General features: G+C 38.7%; 4 protein-coding genes and 1 long non-coding RNA gene across 7 annotated transcripts; 1 reads left to right on the top strand and 4 right to left on the bottom strand.

The window, feature by feature from the left end:
• LOC109708331 (organic cation/carnitine transporter 1) lies at nt 1,542-4,332 on the top strand. The gene is made up of 2 exons (XM_020230042.1): nt 1,542-2,141; nt 2,851-4,332. Exons 1-2 carry the CDS (start codon nt 1,739-1,741, stop codon nt 4,035-4,037), a joined length of 1,590 nt encoding a protein of 529 aa, XP_020085631.1. The 5' UTR covers nt 1,542-1,738; the 3' UTR covers nt 4,038-4,332.
• Nucleotides 3,893-4,967, bottom strand: LOC109708336. Its single transcript, XR_002215712.1, has 3 exons — nt 4,742-4,967; nt 4,354-4,394; nt 3,893-3,999 (listed from the first exon to the last, which is right to left on the bottom strand). It is a non-coding gene; the product is annotated as an uncharacterized LOC109708336 (long non-coding RNA).
• LOC109708335 (defensin Ec-AMP-D1-like) lies at nt 5,377-6,245 on the bottom strand. The gene is made up of 2 exons (XM_020230049.1): nt 6,096-6,245; nt 5,377-5,765 (listed from the first exon to the last, which is right to left on the bottom strand). The coding sequence occupies exons 1-2, from the start codon at nt 6,160-6,162 to the stop codon at nt 5,596-5,598; spliced, it is 237 nt and encodes a 78-aa protein (XP_020085638.1). The 5' UTR covers nt 6,163-6,245; the 3' UTR covers nt 5,377-5,595.
• On the bottom strand, nt 7,052-9,871 carry LOC109708333 (ras-related protein Rab5-like). Its single transcript, XM_020230047.1, has 8 exons — nt 9,543-9,871; nt 9,388-9,465; nt 9,121-9,288; nt 8,966-9,014; nt 8,764-8,837; nt 7,957-8,050; nt 7,654-7,754; nt 7,052-7,405 (listed from the first exon to the last, which is right to left on the bottom strand). The coding sequence occupies exons 1-7, from the start codon at nt 9,579-9,581 to the stop codon at nt 7,654-7,656; spliced, it is 603 nt and encodes a 200-aa protein (XP_020085636.1). The 5' UTR covers nt 9,582-9,871; the 3' UTR covers nt 7,052-7,405.
• LOC109708332 (transcription factor bHLH111-like) lies at nt 10,006-14,203 on the bottom strand. 3 transcript variants are annotated; one of them, XM_020230045.1, is made up of 7 exons: nt 13,679-14,203; nt 12,319-12,973; nt 12,112-12,231; nt 11,894-11,959; nt 11,730-11,795; nt 11,519-11,557; nt 10,006-10,766 (listed from the first exon to the last, which is right to left on the bottom strand). In XM_020230045.1, the coding sequence occupies exons 1-7, from the start codon at nt 13,960-13,962 to the stop codon at nt 10,593-10,595; spliced, it is 1,404 nt and encodes a 467-aa protein (XP_020085634.1). In that variant the 5' UTR covers nt 13,963-14,203; the 3' UTR covers nt 10,006-10,592. The 3 variants fall into 3 exon arrangements, with proteins under 3 accessions (XP_020085634.1, XP_020085632.1, XP_020085635.1); XM_020230043.1 differs by having other exon boundaries at nt 11,894-11,965; nt 13,679-14,200; XM_020230046.1 differs by having other exon boundaries at nt 10,697-10,766; nt 11,524-11,557; nt 11,894-11,965; nt 13,679-14,201.

Here is an 18,117-nt window from a genome sequence, read left to right as displayed (position 1 = left end):
GGCTTCGCATTCAAAGCGGGGGTGATAGGAACAGGATCTTTGGTAGGATGATAATGCGAGAATAGTTAAGATTCTAAAGCACTCATTTTTGCTCATTTTGTCACCAACGATGCACAGGAATTTCGCACTAACTCTGAGATGACAAGGGAATTAATTAGCACCTATTTATTTGTTCTTTCCCACAATCTGATAATTTGCAGAGAATATGCCCTCCACAAAGCACTTGAATATTCCCTTCTCCATTACATGAACACATACATTAATGTGTACATAACGAAGAGTTCTCCTTTTATTTGTTTGGTTATTTTATTTGTTCTTCTTAGTCACAATGTGATAATTCGCAGAGGATATGTATACACTCGGCAAAGCACTTGAATATATATTCAATGTTAAGTAGTGGATTAGAGAGGAATGAAAATTTCATAGGCCATTAGAGCGACAAATTATTTTTAATACAAGTTCACATCACATAGAAATGAAGGTAACACTCCATTATCTAGTGGGTTGCCACTTCAAGAACCCATTAATTATGATAATTAAGGACAATTAAGAACATTCAAAAGATAATGTAAAGGAGGATAATCTCGTGGAGAATGATTAGGATTCAACTTCATTAATTTGTGAGATCCTTACCTAGAAGAGCAGGGCCAAACTCTAATTGTTCTCTGTCTCTCTTTTTTTTTTCCCCCTTTTCTTTTCATTGGATCTGACTACGACTTTTGGGTAATTATAGTTTAAGTAGAATTGTTCCAAAAAGCATTAATACATTCAAGAAGCAACCCAATTTGTTTAAGTTTCCAACATCAAGAAAGCTCCAAATTATCCATCGTGTTTTGTTTCTTGAAACCATAAAAAGGTCCCAGAAATCACACCATACATGCATGGCCGAAGTGATTTGCCGAACAACACTGCAGGCCGAAGAGACTGTGAACTCAAAAACACCTTCAGCACCCCTCGCAGAACGGCCCGCGAGACTCTACTTTATGAAAAAGTCTAAAATGCATTTGCTATATTGCTGATATAGCGTCCGTAATTTTTTCTGAAATTCACCAATCCCATCCATCACGATTATTAAAAAAATATAATAATCTCTTAAAAAAATTTAATTAGCTGATTATTAATAATATAGTGTAAGTATTATATAATTAATAGACTTTTCCTACTTTATAACAAAACAGCAAAAAAAAAGAAAAAAAAAAGCGGAGCCGAAGAGAACCTAATAATTAATAACTCGTACCCAGGGATTATACTGGAAAGAAAAAGCAGCTCCACCAACAAACCAAGTGCCATGACACCGACCGTCCCTAGAGCAAGTGACAAAGGACTTGATGGTTTGTACCGGAGATCCAAGTTCGAATTTTAGTTGATTCACATTTTCAACTAAATTTATTTCTAAATAAAATAAATGATACGATAGCATGCTACCTTTCTCATTCGAAAAAGCAGCTCCACCAACAAACCAAGTGCCATGACACATCACGCGCCACTCTTTCTCCACAGTGAAGTAAAAGTTGCAAAAAAGGCTCGGTAGAGTCCAAACAACCATAGTAACGTAAAGGAAACAAACACCGATTAAAAAACCAAAAAAAACACCAATGTGGCAAACACTCACATTTAACGCTTCCCTCTCCCATGCATATTCCCCCCCTCTTTAAATGCTCTACTCGTGAGGAATCCACAAACAAACCAAAAACACCTTCCTCAAACAGAGGAAAACTACTAAGCAATATCATCAACTATGGCCGAGCTCCAAGAACTGGTTTTTCACAACAATACCGAAGGCGAGAGCAGCAACGCAGCGCCGCAGAAATCGGAGCTCACCGTCGACGAGATCATCGAGCAGCACGTCGGTTCTTTCGGGTTCTCGCAGCTGCTGCACGTGTTTCTCGTGTCGCTCGCGTGGATGTTCGACTCGCAGAACACGCTGGTGACCATCTTCAGCGACGCGCAACCGCAATGGCGGTGCAAGGGCTCGTCCTCTTCGTGCTCGGTGCACCGCTCCATTTGCGAGCTCGAGAAGGGGTCCTGGGAGTGGGTCGGCGGGAGCAAGAGCTCTACGATAGCGGAGTGGGGGCTCATCTGCGACAAGAAGTTCCGGGCCGGAGTTCCCGCGTCCTTGTTCTTCGTCGGATCACTGTTAGGTATGTATATATATATATATATATATATATATATATATATATATATATATATATATATATATATATATATATATATATATATGTATATATGTATATGCTTTCCTGTGATACATACAGTAAAGAGTATGGTTTTGTGAGATAGGTATGTATCTGTTTATGCATAATATAACTATGATGAGCTTGTAAAAGGGAAATGATTGTAACAGTAAGGACGTTGGTTACTATGTAGCTAGAAAATTTGAAACAAGATGCAGGGAAAGTAGTTAAGTACGTCAAAAATCCAATCAGAAAAATACCTGCATTGCTGAAAAAAAAAAACGAACATTCAGAATCAACCATGTAGAGTAGAATAGGCTAAATTTCTCGCTATAACTTTGATTTTGCGCAACATATATATAGACCATAGTACGATAAGTTTGTAAATCATATTTTTCTGGTAACTTCTTTAAATTGTTTCTAAGAGCTTGGTTTAGTCCCCTCAAACAGCTAAAGCTATATTTTCTCATAAGTTTGCAAATGAAATAACAGTAAAATAGAAGCATGTTGTGTGACAAATGTGGCCATGTTAAATCATTGTTAAATGTCTACACAATTGTAGTCGCGAATCAAATTATATAATCCGATATATAAATCAAAATTCAATGCAAGCATGATTCAAAATTCCCGAATTCAAAATTGCCAACGACTTGCTTGATCTTGGAGTGAACAGGATCTGCAGTTCACGGCCGTCTGGCCGACAAATACCTCGGAAGGAAGAAAACCGTCCTCCTCTCATGCCTACTAACTGCCATCACTTCCTTCGTCACCTCCTTCTCGCCGAACGTATGGGTATACGCCTTCCTCCGCTTCTCCAACGGCTTCGCCCGGTCCGGTATCGGCATTTGCTGCCTCGTGCTCTCCACCGAAACCGTCGGTCGTAAGTGGCGTGGTCAGGTCGGCCAGTACGGCTTCTTCTTCTTCACCATTGGATTCCTCTCCCTCCCGCTGATCGCCTACCCCGCGAGGAGATCATGGAGGAACCTGTACAAGGTGATATCCATCCTCCCCCTCGCGTACTCCTTGCTGATCATCCCCTTCATTTCGGAGTCCCCGCGATGGCTCGCGATAAAAGGGAGAACGGATGAAGCTATGGGTGTCTTAACCAAGCTGGCCAAGCTCAATGGAAAGGTGATACCAACCAACATAGCAATATCAAACTCAACAACTAGTACTCGAGTTCATAGTTCACAAAGAAACTTGTGGTCGGCAAAATGGGCGCGAAAAAGGATCGTTACGATGATGATCGCCGGTTTCGGGATCGGTTTCGTCTACTACGGTGTCCAATTGAACGTCGAGAACCTGAACTTCAACCTTTACTTCACCGTCGGCGTGAACGCGGTAATGGAGATCCCCGCGGTGTTCTTAGGCAGTGTGTTCTTAAGCTTCACGGGCCGTCGGATCTTGTTCACATCGTCGGCCTTTCTAGCCGGAGTGTCATGCATTCTCTGCATCCTTTTCTCGAAGAAGGCAAAGTCGAAGGCGAGCTGGCCGCAGCTGAGTGTGGAGGCCGTCGGTTTTATGGCGGCTTCGATGGCGTTCGACGTTCTCTACATATACTGCGTGGAGCTGTTCGCGACGAATGTGAGGAACTTTGCGGTGTCGATGCTCCGCCAGGCGCTGATGCTGGGGGCGGCGATCGCGCCTCTGCTGGTGGTTTTAGGAAGACTGAATCCGAAGCTGTCGTTCCTGATATTCGGCGTGCTGGCTGTGATCAGCGGGAGCATCACATTTTGGTTGCCGGAGACGAAGAATGCCCCTCTGTATGATACACTGGAGCAGCAGGAACAGCAGGAGAAAGAAGAGAAGCTGAGCTCCGCTCCTGAGAGAGAGATGGAATTAGTTGGAGTAGCAACATAAACTCCTACGGGGAAAAAGAAAATTTGAAGAATTGTGCAGTGAGTGAAAGAAGGAACTGCAGTGTAAAAATGATATAACCTTTAAGAGTTGATTAGTTTCTCACTTAGTTAAAACAATGTTGTCAGTGTAAGATGTGTGTGAGACTCTGTAAAAAGCTGATCTTAGCAGCAAGATTAGTAGATCTGCAGATTCTGAAGGCAAAATGGGTGAAGAAAAGATGGAAAAATGCAAAGATTGAGTAGGTTTTTTTTAAAAAATAAAAATAAAAATAAAAAAAAAGAAAGAAAGAAAGAATAGAATAGCTTGGGGAGTGTACCTTCTAGTATTAAGTTCGAAATGCATCATAAGCCATTCATTCTGACAAAAGAAATGGCACATTACTAAACAAAACGTCCAAGAATTCAGTATACGGAAACAGAAATAAATTAGGAAAAGAGAATATAGGATGCGATTTTGCGTAATAACGATAGCTATTAACTCAAATTTTTTGAACTTGACATTACCTAACTATATAGGGATGTGATTTGAGCAAAATGGATTGCACCATTTACAACAAGAAAAATAGAATTTTTTTTTTTTTTCCTGAAAAAAGAGATGATTCATAACAATAACAATATAGAAAAACCTTGTAGTAGCATAGCAAACTTAAATATCCAAACAGATCAATCATGCATTCTTTTTTGAGAAAATAGGTAGCAAGCTACCTGCTTCATTCGATCAATCATGCATTCAATTGCTCATTTAATAGGCATAGCTTTTGCCGCATGCTTCAATTGACTGCGTATCCAACTGCTGCTGAAAATCTTCTGGAAAGCTTAACTCGCAGCAGCGCATAATCTAGCATCAAAGAAAGATTACATGTAAATGTCACAAATTAGGGCGAAAAGAGAGGGAAGCAAATGTCAAAATTTTATGACCAAGATTTGCGTAGAGACGAACCACCAGTGTCTTCATGAATAAAAAAGGATGTGTAAGAACGAACCAAATAATGATTATAATAAAATCAAAAGAAAAAAAAAGAAAAGCAAAGCAAAATAGTAGGCTCTTCTTAGAGTTCGAAAAATAGATAAGAATAAATTGGACTAACAAACAGAATGCTTACGCGGCATTAGACGCTTCTTATGGTATGAAAATCTCTTTCAAGAGAAGTGATGTGACATTAGATGCTTCTTATGGTATAGAAATCTCTTTCAGGAGAAGGAAAAAGCCGGGATTAGGAAAGCGATTACGTAGTTTCACAGCCAAAACCATGGGAATAGTAAGTTAACAAGTTTTCTTTTTTTTTGTGTGGTTGAGTAATCCACCTGAATTAGCAAGAAAAGGAGAGCCACAAAGTAAATGATACAAACTGAGTGATCATATAACATCAGCTGAGGATTTATTACTATTCCACTCGATAACAGGAAGAGACAACACACATAACTTTCCATTAGCCCATCAACATACTTCTCACCAAAAAAATAAAAAAAAAGTAAAAAAAAAAAAAGAGTAAAAACACAGAGACATGCTTTATCATCATCGATCATATTACTGCAGTGGATTTGAGGGGGTCATTTGATCAGCAGGGCCTGGTGCAGAAGCATCTGCGGCGGAAGCCGCGGCACCTGCCGCCGTAGAAGCCCTCGGTCCTGCACACGTTGGCGCAGTTGCTGGCCCTAACACACGGCCCCTTGAACCTGTGGCTCTGCGCCTCGCACGTCCTCGCCTCCGCCGCAATCGGCCCCATCCCTTCCATCATTCACACAACCTTATTAGTTTCGCGTCAATCAAAAACCGATAAGAATTCTAGCATGTACATAACGTGCAGGATGTTTTATAATATACTCATGAAAAAAGACACTCTTTAGATATCTTTAGTGAGGTTAATACGCGGGGTTAGTGTATTACTTGTGATGATTTTATCACATCGAATGTTTACTATGTCAGTATCAAATGTAATGAATCTGGTTAATAATAATGAGTAGCTTAATATACGTCTTTGTCATTAGTTATATCACAGCGGCTAAGGTCCCTTTGCTTCGCCACAAGTAACAAACAAAGAGAAGGATAGAAGAGAACCAGAGGCAAGAAGCAGCAGCAGCAGGAGGAAGAACGCCGGAAACATGTGTTGGAGTCGCCCCATCATCTAGAAAGAGAGAGTCCTGTGATGTGGAGTGTGTGTGTGTAAATGCGCCTTATATAGAGAGTAGTAGGGCCTTGTTAGGGAAAAATTTTAGTGGCAATTATTTTAAGCTCGCGAAGATTTGCCAACCCACGTGTTCATATTAGACATTCGACATGTATCTTTTGCTGCTTTTCATAAAAGTGATTCCTCCTTTTCGTCCCCACCGATTCTGAAATGAGATGACCATCTGATCATTCACACTATCAGACCTCAACAGCTGGTTCTGTTCATTAATTCCTGTTGAATGTTCGAGACGATTCTCCTTTTAAATTTCCATACAGAGACGTGCGAGATCAAAAAAACATACTCGGACATCCGTTATGTAATACTGTTTATAAAAATGTTTCACGTGCAAGTCTATGCAAAAAAATTACGAAGGCATTGGACTTAGCGTAGAAAACAATGGCTTTGCTGTGCTGCAAATGACAAAACACAATATCCAGCATCTTCCAGAGCAGCGTCCGGTAAGGCATGTGCGCTCAACTTCTGCTACTTCCATTTCGTCAAAAGTCGATGGCTTAAAAGACAGAGATAATGGGAAAAAAAGAAAGTTATCTTGAGAAAAAGCTCAAAAAAAGTAAAGTTATCTTGAGAAAAAAGCTCAAAAATCATAGAGCACTACTCAAAAAAGTGCTGATCCACTCAGCATATATTAAAGTTCGAAAATCCTCATTGAATGCTCCAACCACCCACCGCAGTTCACAACAGAGAAAAAGAACTAACATTGAGAAGTCGGTTGCGCCAAACAGACCCAAACTCATAGTCGCATCTCACTCCCAAACTACGCCTGCTATGAGGGGGTTAAAAAACAAGGGTTCTACGGTACTAGTCTTATTTGGCTCTTGAGTGGTTTGAAGAGAGGAAAAAAAATCTGAACATCATTAATTCTAAGAGAAACATAATCTCCAACTCAAATATGATTTACATCTGTACAGTTCTTTACTGAGTGCAGAGTCACAAGAGACAAGAGCGCTAATAATGTTAAAACACATACTACACACGATGACAAGAACTCGATAATTGCCGGATAATAATGCTACTTCGATATTAACTGATGAATGAAGAAACACAACTAACAGAAATTTATAAAGGAGGTGGGCCAAATTTACAAGTGCTTATATTTTCATCTTCTTGGTTCATCACATTGCTTTGTTATCGTCATTCACCTCATAACGTCGAGAGTTCCTCTGGCTTTTCCGAGAACCTGTCCAAATCAAGGGGCGTTCAATGAATGCAGTTCTTACAAGGAAAGATATATAAATTACGGCAACAGCCCGAAAATCATCAGCATATCCAACTGCAGTTTCCAGATACAACTACAGGAACAAGATTTCCCTCTTGCAGTTAGAACCTGCGATGTAGTTGAATATGCCGGTTGCCGCCTATCAAACAGCCTTAAATGTTGAGACCACAGGCACGTGTCTCTCTGCTTTATTTTCAAAAAAACAGCACCTAAGAACAGCATGCAGAAGCCCGTGATTGCTCTGCTGGTCTATCAGCAAGAACCATCCCCGCTGGCTGCTGAGCTGGCTGAGCACGGGGCAATCTTTTTGCTGCATATGGTTGAATAGAAGAGCTATTATCAATTAATATTTGACATAATAAAATATGCAGAAAATCTGAAGTTACTCTCATAGACGCAAGAAGGAAGAAACAAAAGTTAAGGTATCCAATCAATTATAGCATAAAGGATGACAAAGTACACAAGCAACAAAAGCTATCCTGATTATCAACAAATGAAATTGGCTTGCATACCTATCTCATGAAATATATCATTCACATTTATAGCTGTCTTGGCAGAGGTTTCTAAGAAGAGAAGACCATTCTCCTCAGCATAAGCGCGCGCCTCCTGCAACAACAGACATCATAAATTACAAGGAACTGAATAATGTATCACACGAAATTAATTAGAGGTGGAGGGGACTTGTTAACCAACTCAAATTTCAAATCCTACCAGTTTATCAGGTCTGAGTCCTTTAAACTATACTCAACGGTTCTTTTAAGCAGGTTCAGATTTGCATTTAGGATCACAGATAGTGCATACTGACACACAAGCAAATGCATGTAGGCACTCGAACCTAGTCACCTACTAGCTCATAGGTTGCAATTTAGATCCTAAATTGGTTTGAACTTTAACTAGAGTCTGACCTATTACCATGGTAAACACATTAGAGCATGTTTAACATGTTGGTTACGACCTCAAATATACACCATAAACACATAATCATATGTATAATACACGCATATTTCATGAAAATGATGATGGGACAGTTAGCATGATCAGGGTAATATATTATACATGGAGTTAACCTCATTCCAGAACCATGCTCTCATATTACCAAAGCAGTTGCATATGTAATTCAACAAAATGATACATGAACTTGATAACAATGCATTACAATCGGACAAACTATCACAGTTTTGCTACACAACATAGAGTGCCAAACATTCTCAATATGGATATGGATACTCATAATGTCAGATATCATAAGAAACCGTGTGTATGTTCTAAACATACAGAAGGAATTAGCTACATGCGACACATTAAATTAGTATACTTACCTCAGTTGCAACCTGTCTTTTCTCTTCGAGATCACACTTATTTCCTGCAAGAGCTGTCACCATGTTTGGATTACCTACACACAGCATCCACATTATCTTAGAAACGAAAGGAGAAGCAAATTCCAACTTAGCATGCTTCAACTACAAACTCCTAAGAAACAACAGAAAGAAACAAAACCAATGAGCAAAGCTAGACGATCACCTTGCTTCTGCAGCTCCAGCACCCACTTCTTAGCTCTCTCCAATGATTCCTAACAGTTCATAGAGAAACTAAAATCAGAAAAAATAACTAATAATTGCAGTAAAATGCTACATGCAATGTGACAAGGAATTGAATCGTATTTGCCGTGATCGTACCGTTCGTGTGATGTCGTAGACGATGATAGCCGCAGCAGCTCCCCTGTAGTACATAGGAGCCAAGCTGTGGTACCTCTCCTGCCCCGCCGTGTCCCAAATCTCAAACTTCACCGTGGCGTCGCTCACCGCCACGGTTTGCGAGAAGAACGCAGCGCCGATCGTAGATTCCTGCGGATTCACCCCCCAATTTGAGCACAAACAACACCGAAACCCTAATCCCCAAATCAAAAAACCCTGAGTGTGGAAGAGATGGGATCAAAAGAGCACCTGGAATTCGAGGAATTGGCCTTTGACGAATCGGAGAACGAGGCTCGATTTCCCGGCCCCCATGTCGCCCAATAACACCTGAGATCAACCAAAAGATCAAGAGATCGAAACTAGGGGAGATCGGAGAGAGAAAGAGAGGGGACTAGAAGGCTTACGAGCTTGGCATTGAGGTTGGTGTTGCCGATCGTCGCCATGGGAGTTGAAGGAGCGAGAGAGATATTATGCTTTCGATCAATTGATCGGTCGATGGGTTTCGATTCTCCCTCCTAGGGTTTTGGTTTGCGTGGAAGGGAGAGAAGGAGAGAGAGGGGACAAAGACGATGACGGGGCTTTGAAGGAACGCTTATTAGTTAACGTTACGAATTAAATTAATTTATTAAGTCGTTCTCCCTAATGATGATCGTTTTCATAAGGTGTAAGGAAAGGACGAGATGTCCCCGCCATACACTGCTTTAGTTGGTTGCTCACAAAGATTTGGCCCGGCCCAAATGGCGTATTAAGCCCACACCCAAAATATATCCCGAATATCTCTGTTTTTACAATTTTTGGGGCCTAACACTATAAAGCCCAGTTGATTGTAGTATTGGGCTTAGAATTGGGCGTATTATGGACACTAAGGATGCAAAAGGATCCGGGTTGACGGAGCTTCTGCTCTGATCCGCCATAAATGGGGCGGTAAGTAGGGACAAAAAATCAGAAAAAAAAATTAACTCGCTTCAAATCCGCTCGATCCGCGGAGCAGGAGCCCAAAGACCTTTTCTTCTCTTTATCTGTCCCGATCTGCCAATACATGCGCTCCCGATCCGTCCCTATCTGAAGGTAAAGGTAAGTTGGGAACAAAAGCTAAACAATGGGGCGGAAGGTAGGGACTCCTTTCGCTCCCGGACCAGCTCCATTTGCATCCCTAGTGTGAACTAATAGGATCCTTTTTGTCAACTATATTAATATACCAACAACTCAATAGAGAAAGGTAAAACGACGTACAAACAAAATAAATTTAGGTGATCAGTTTGAATTACTCGGTACTTATAAAATAAGAAAGAGAAAGTAAATTATAGCGAATGGTAAAAAGGATCAATAGTAATGCAAATTAGGTAAAATGACTAGAAAAATGGATGTTCACTTATATGTCTTAATTAAATCCTATAAAAGCTATTAGCATAAATAAAGCTAAGTCAAAAAGGCAAGGTTCTTAGAGCTTTGATTCATCTATACAAACAGCTTCTATATGGTTGGTTCCAATAATCCGGCCCAGTGATATCTCGATACACATGAGAAGTGCAAGAAACAGGAACCAAGCAAAGCCCCCTACTCCTCAAATCAAGCTGTGCATCCACCTTGTCCTTCCTCTCCAACCCTCCTCCCCATGCATTATGATCCTATAAATTATTTTTTTTTTAAATTTCAAAACAAGAAAAAAAGAGTTACTTTTCATATTTTACGGTGGGCCGTTGGTGCAACTGAATCTTTTACGGCAAAACTATTAAAGTTGTTGTTCGAGAATCTTAGTGTGTATATATATTATTAAGGGTTAAATGCATACAAGTCCCTATAAATATAACGAATTGCAAATACATTTCTATAAAGTTCAATTTTCATATGTTGTCTCTATAAAAGTTCTAGTATTTTCATAAATGTTTCTCTGCTTTGTTACTGTTATTGAACTGTTTATATTTTTAGTGAAATATCATTTTTACCATCACAAATATGTCCCTCAAAAAACGACAATAGTATAATATAAAAGTGGCAAAAATATCGAGTTATCTCATAAACTAACTAAGATTATGTATTTAACTTATAACTAACTAAAGTTTTCTAACGGATTCTAACAGTAGAGACATATTTGAAAATATTAGAACTTTTATAGAGACAACATATGAAAGTTAAACTTTGTAGAAATATATTTACAATTCACTATATTTATAGAGAACTATATAAAATTAACTCTACTATTAAAATTGTCCAAACAATTTCCAGCTGAAGCTAGCTAAAAGCTGGAGCTTTAGCACAACACGAAGTTCTAGTTTTTTTGTTTGCCAAATATCTCGCTTCTGCTCTATTTTAGAGACCAATAATAGAACCAAAAAAGCACCATTAGTTTTAGGTCAAAAGAGTAGTAGAGTTGCACTACCTTACTTGAACTTGATCGCATGTATGGGTTGCTGAGTAACTGCATTAAGCACCACAAAAACAACAAAAGTGAATATAATAAACTTTTCTAAGATTTTTTTTTTTCTCCTAACCACTACTGTTGGAAAAGCGGCGTATTTGAGGCGGTTTTAGCAATACCAGAAACAATCACAGATCAAAGTGATCTAAAAGTTCTTAGTAAAAAGTGTTACCTGCACTTGTTCTTGCAAAAATCTGATATAGTTTACTGCTTCGAGTAGTACTGATGCAGTATCCGTCTGTCGAATATCATAGAAGAAATTAGAAGGAAATTAACGATTAAAAGGCAAATAAAATTTGTTATAATTGAAAAAAGAAAATTATTTTATATATATACCTTTCCAAAAGGTGATACAATTTGCTGTAACGCAGTGATCTTATCTCCCAACTTTGCTTTAGTTATCTGCAACTGCATGTTTTCACAAATTAGAGCTTAATTTCTTAGACCAAACTTAGACACCACTACGAATCCAACCAATGTGATTGAGAAGTCTCATCAATCACATGCTAACATATTACTATATATATATTAAGATCTGTTCAATTCATTACTACCTTGTTAGATGACGCCGTCGAGCTTTCACGTTTCGACTTCTTAAGAAGCGCTTCTGAACTCTCTTCAGATCTTTTCTTTTTCGCATCGCTTGTTCCACTGCTTCTACTACTTGCCCGCGTCTACAAGAACACAATGATCTTGCTCTTATTCAATCTTAACCACTAACACATCGTCCTAATTTATTTACTAGAAAGAACACAACTTACCAATGAAGTGGAGTTACCAGCTGATGGATCTGAACTTTTCGAACAAGAGTTTGCAGCTCTGAATTCGACCTCCGATGCGTTTATGTTGCCACTAAAAGATATTAGATCAGATATATTCCTTGCGTTCGAGCACGAATACTCCTCCATCATTCCACTACCGCAAAGCTTGTTGTCGAGTCCTATCACCGAGTTATCGACGCTGATCAAATCTTGGTAATGGCTCTCTCCTTTTACGTCATTATAGTAGTGCGACAAGTCGACGCGAGTATACGAAGGAGATGAGTTAGGGATTGCATGCTTGACGTGTGAAATATTCGGCCCTAAAGAAAAATGGCGCACCGATGGCGCATTAATGTGATGATCATCGATGTTCGGGATGGGCGGAGCTATAGACCAGTTGCTGACCAAATCTGATAAGTCGGTCATTCTCTCGGGCTCGATCGTGTTCCGGTGGTAGCAATTCAGCTGTTTTCCGAAGCTGTTTGCGAGGGGAGGTGCACTTGCGAACTCCCAGTTGTTGTCCATCTTCTTTAGGTAGTCGAAGGCGGGGTCGAAGGTCTCCGGTGGCGCGAAGCTTTTGCGACGAATCACTTCGGGGAAGCTTTCTCCAATGTCGTGATTGTGTTGTGTGCTTGGGCCTCTTAAACCAGTGCTCCTGAAAAATTCACATTAGATTAATTCTAACTGAACTGTTGATTTGTTCTTCGTGATTACGTGTTGTTTTTGTTGAATAAATAAATTAAAAGCACCATTATCGGATAGCTGAAGTTTTTAGAGAATAAAAATTGTATGGCATAATTTAACATTATATCATAGCATAATTTAACAACTGGGCATTCCATTAACTAATGTTTTAAGGAGCTCCCCAGCACAAGAATCTCAAGCTTTTCCCACGAAACATATGTATATTTATCATTAACTTTATTCCAGATTAATATTATATAATAATACGATCGAGTAAGATCATATTATTCTCCAACTAATCTCTAACATATACTATAGGAATTGATCTAGAATACTATTAAAAATATTTATCCTTAATTTGATACTTCTATGTCATTTCTCAGTGATATTAGTATTTCTGAATCGATGATCAATATTGTTAAGTATTTTGTAATGCAAATTTTATTACGTTATAACGCTTTTTATCTAGTAAATAAGTGATCCCATAAAAACTTTATGTATATTGATAAAATATGTTAATTTTAGAATTATTAAAATAATAGATAATATTTAACGATATTGGTCATAAATTCGAATGCTCCATGATGTGACACAACGCGCGACAGTAGTATTAAGAGATTGGCATTTTTAGAAATATTCTAGATAGTTCAACTCCCGGCGACGGTGCCATACTTACAGTAGAACGTGGTTCCACAAGTTGGTCTCGCCGGAGATGTCGGCGTTGGCGGACGACGATGAAGACGAGTCCATGGTGAGGCCTGCGTGCACGTTGGTGTAATCGTCGTCGGAAGCGGCGGCGGCAGCGGCGGCGGCGGGGGAGTAGTGGGCCTGCAGCCATTGGCCCATGGAGGTCCACGAAGAGAGCGGGTTCCCGTGGGCATCGCCCCAGTTGGTGGTGGAGGTGGAGGTGGAGGTGGAGGAGGAGAGTGATGCTTCCGAGGTCGCTTCGTGTTGGGCCATGCATGTATATTGCGTGCGTTTGAGAAAGAGTTGGTGCGCGATCGAGGAGAGGGTGGGGAGAGGAGTGGGAAGAGTGGGTGCGAGGAGGTTCTAAGAAAGAAGAGAGCTCTTAAAACTTGGCCTCAGTTTATGCCAGTTGTGCATTTCTCTTTAAAAAATGAGCATGCAATGCTAGCACATCCAAAAAGTGTTTTATTTATTTATTTTTTTTTAGTATTGCTTCCAGACTTTTGGTGCTGGTAAGAAAGGAATTGATTGTCGGTGCTCCAGGTCTTAAGTTATAAATCTAGTTACTTTATATTCTTAACTAACTTTATTAAAAAAAAATTGAACGAAACAGATAGCATCTCAAAATAAAAAATAAATACATATTTTTCATCCAAAAACGAAATTTTCACCCTATTTTTTTAATATTAAAACTTAAAAGAGATATCTAAATCCTTTATTAGTGTAAGATTTATAAGTAACATTTCTCTTTAAAAAAAATTGATACTTTTAAAGCTAGTTCTGATGCCATGGGTTAGCAAATATAAGTTAGACCTCTTTGATATGACAACAACATAAACTGCTTTGATAAACAGATTTAAGTTGTTCATACTTTGTCAAAACTGTAAAAACAATTTACAGGCATAAGTAGATTACAAAGGCTTAATATGAAACATTCATTTTATAATGCAACAAAAGTAAACGACTGAGTGGCTCAAATTGGGCCAATACTCTTTTTTTGTTTAGGTTTTTCTGCATATAGAGATCTATATTCTTTTTGCAAAGTTTTGGGGCCACTTATTAAAAGATGACTAATTTAGTTTTCTTTTTTTAAATTTTTTTTAATAAATTCTATTGTAAAAAAATAGTTAGTACCTCTTTTATTGTTGGCTAAAAGAAGATTCTGCAGCCAGACAAGATTCCACGCTCATTCGCGCGTGCTTATGCATTGCATATTTATGGCATCTCCAGGACCTAGTCCATATATTCGATATTCAAATTGCATAAGAAAGAGGGAATATATTTTACCAAACAAAATCAAAGCTACTTTGTTCCATATCTTATGCTTAAGAGTGATTCCTTCCTGTACCAATCTTCTAGAGACTAGAGCATTTATTTAATAGTCTTAACCTCTATTTTAGAGGAACTCTAATTAATTCCATATTTATAAGTTCAATCACATCAGAGTTACAGAGTTTTCGCATCACCACTAGATTTTTAGCACCATCAGAAGCTTCAAATTGCAATTTCTACTTTGAAAGTAAAGTCCACAATCTTACTTCCAATTCAAATCAAAAGCTCACAACAGATTAGGTTTTTGAACACCTACCTTCGAGTTGATAAAATAAAAAATATAAAGCTATTTTAAAAGCCAGACCAAATTCGAATAAATGCACCTTGCAGAATTAAATGGCAAATTACACTACATTGGTCAGCAGGTTAAAAGAGTTCCAAGGATGCAACTGATTAGTTTCAATTCCCTCTACTCCACAAATCCTGGGAGTGAACAAAAATTAGATGCGACCATAGAATTTTGTGAACAGGCAAAGGAAACGAAAAGTATCTCCAATGTGCAAAGGACAAATGTGTTTTGAGAGTGATATAGTAGCTAAATAGATAAGCAAATAATCAGGAGTATAAGATGGAAACATGCTTTGAGATTGATAGAGTAACTAACTAGATAAATAATCAAAACTGTATAAGATGGAAACTTGCAACTAAACAAAAAATCTGAGGTATGTGCCCTTAAGGTATTATATGCCACAGAGAGGAGCCAATTAATATTATGCTTTAACAGTATCCTGCAATTATAAGACAATACAAGCCGAAATAGACATTAAAAGAAAGAAAGAAAAAAGACAATGACTTGAGTCCAATATCCGCTGAGAATATAACAAACTTGAACAACATAGAACACATGCCACATACAGATGAACAAAATGTCATAGAATCACTTGCAATCTATTCATACCTTTTAGTGCTGAGTTGAGCTTTTGCTTTCGAAACAGCAATTTAACAAGGGGAACAAAGCTTAGTGCATAGAAATTGCAATCCCTCTCTTTGGGTCTCTGTCGGCGACATTGCTGTACAAAACAGGGTTTTAAGTGTCACATGTGCTTAGCCGATGTTCTGTGTGATATCGTCCTTCTTCCTAATATATCAAAGACATGTTCTGGAGAAATATTAAATCACCTTGTTCTTTAGTTCTTAATCTCACTATCAATAAAATTTTGAACAACCAAAACTCAATTCTCGTAATCACGACCAAAAAAAAATGTCAATATATACAATTTAATAATTCAAGAACTCCAAAAAGTAGTTGCATGAGTACAACTTACCTCAGTGAATTGGTGCAATTATCACTTTCACTAATACCTCTTTAACAAAAGCCAGACATGCTTGCTTAAACCATGGCCTAGTAGGTGAGTGTTGATGAGTGGTGGTTCCCCACCTCAACCTTAAAGTTCTGTGACATCTACTTCCACTAGAAGTGCTTTTGGGGCACTTCTTGCAACGTTCTTTTCCCATCATGAAATACCTTTCGGACCTACGCAGGTCGATTCTATTATTCATTTCTTTTTCCTTCTATTTGGATGGAGAAAAACAGAAGAGAGAAGAAAACATTACGAGAGCAGGAGAGAAAACGAGAAAATAAACTTCCATGATGGTGAAGTGAATTTATTTTCCCTGCGAAAGCAGGGCAAAGGGGGACTAGGGCAAAAAAAGATGATCTAAGTGGGATTAAGGCAAAAACAAAAAATCATCTCTTCAATATATGCAAACATCACTACAGAAAGAAAAAAACAAGAAGCATTTTCATGGGCCAATTTTCACAATAACTAGTGAACCCATGGAACAAAAGTGACATAGGTCACCTTTAGTTAGGTCTAGGGAAGACACACCATCATCAAAAGGAATGTAGTGACATGGACAGCAATCCAATTTTATTTGTCTCCTTTTTCAAATAATGAACACCTTTGGACCTATAGTAATGTCTAGCCCCAGCACCCAAGATAATCACCCACTCCTTAATGCAAAAAGGTGCAGTTAATGCCACTTTGTCACCACAATGCAAGCTAAAGTGGCAACCCAAGCACAATCCACTATATATACGGCACACACGCCACTAACCAGCATCTTAGGGGAAAATTCGAAGTGTCTAATGATCCTTTAATCTTCCGTCTTAATACATCAGAATCAATCAAGTTACAAGTTGACAAGTAGCAGTAGCATCTCTACATATTTGTCCACCTACAGTTCGTCTCAGGCAAAAGGTACACTAACAAAAGAAGAGTGAAGGCTCGTTGTCCTCAGGATAGGGACACACAAGATCATTACGCGCATTTAATGGCCCTATTGTCGTCTAGTTACGGAAAGCCCCTGGGTGTGCAATCACAGCTGAACAATAAGCATGCTAAGCATTTTCCCAAATGGAAAAGCAAGGCATAGAAGGGCTATAATTTGTTTACTTAATCACCAGCAACATAACAAAAACCATCTATCAATCACCGAAGTGTCTAATAGTTGGTCCTCCTACCTTCTAATATCTTTCTCCCTCATATTATCATTTTTTTAAAGACGACCAAGTTGGAATGAAACGTTTAACCACCACCCACTAAGGTTGGTGGGGCTTGGGGGTGGGCACTCAAGAGGCAAAGGTGATAGGTATAGCAATAGCATTCTACAGGATTGGGAAACGGACTACAGTGAGATGATGAGGAAATGGACTTTGATGTAGATGAAGGGTATGAAACTTTTTTTCTTTTTACTATGGTGAAATGATGAAAAAGAACACTGGGCAGTCGAAGACTCAGGTTTAGTCATCGTCTGGGATCTTCTGGTCGAAGAGGGTCAAAGAGGTCAGTCATGTTCCCAACAAAGTTTCTAAATATTGGAGATGATGGAGACATTTAAAGTTAAAGTCTACCAAAATGAGGCTAGAAAGTAAGCAGTTTCAATCTGGTCATCTAATATTTTTTTCTAAAAAGAGGTTTTATAAACCATAATAATCTGTTTCAAAACGAATTAAACATACACAGGTAACACCAATTTATAGAAACCAAAATAGAATACTGTAGAAAACAGTTGAAACAAATAAAACAGGTGCAAAATATACTTGGCAACTAACAATGATATTATGTAACACAAATCGCACTACTTCAACTATGC

Source organism: Ananas comosus, linkage group 3 (assembly GCF_001540865.1).
Source record: "Ananas comosus cultivar F153 linkage group 3, ASM154086v1, whole genome shotgun sequence".
NCBI classification, from domain to species: domain Eukaryota; kingdom Viridiplantae; phylum Streptophyta; class Magnoliopsida; order Poales; family Bromeliaceae; genus Ananas; species Ananas comosus.
This window is presented reverse-complemented; position numbering and strand designations above follow the sequence as displayed.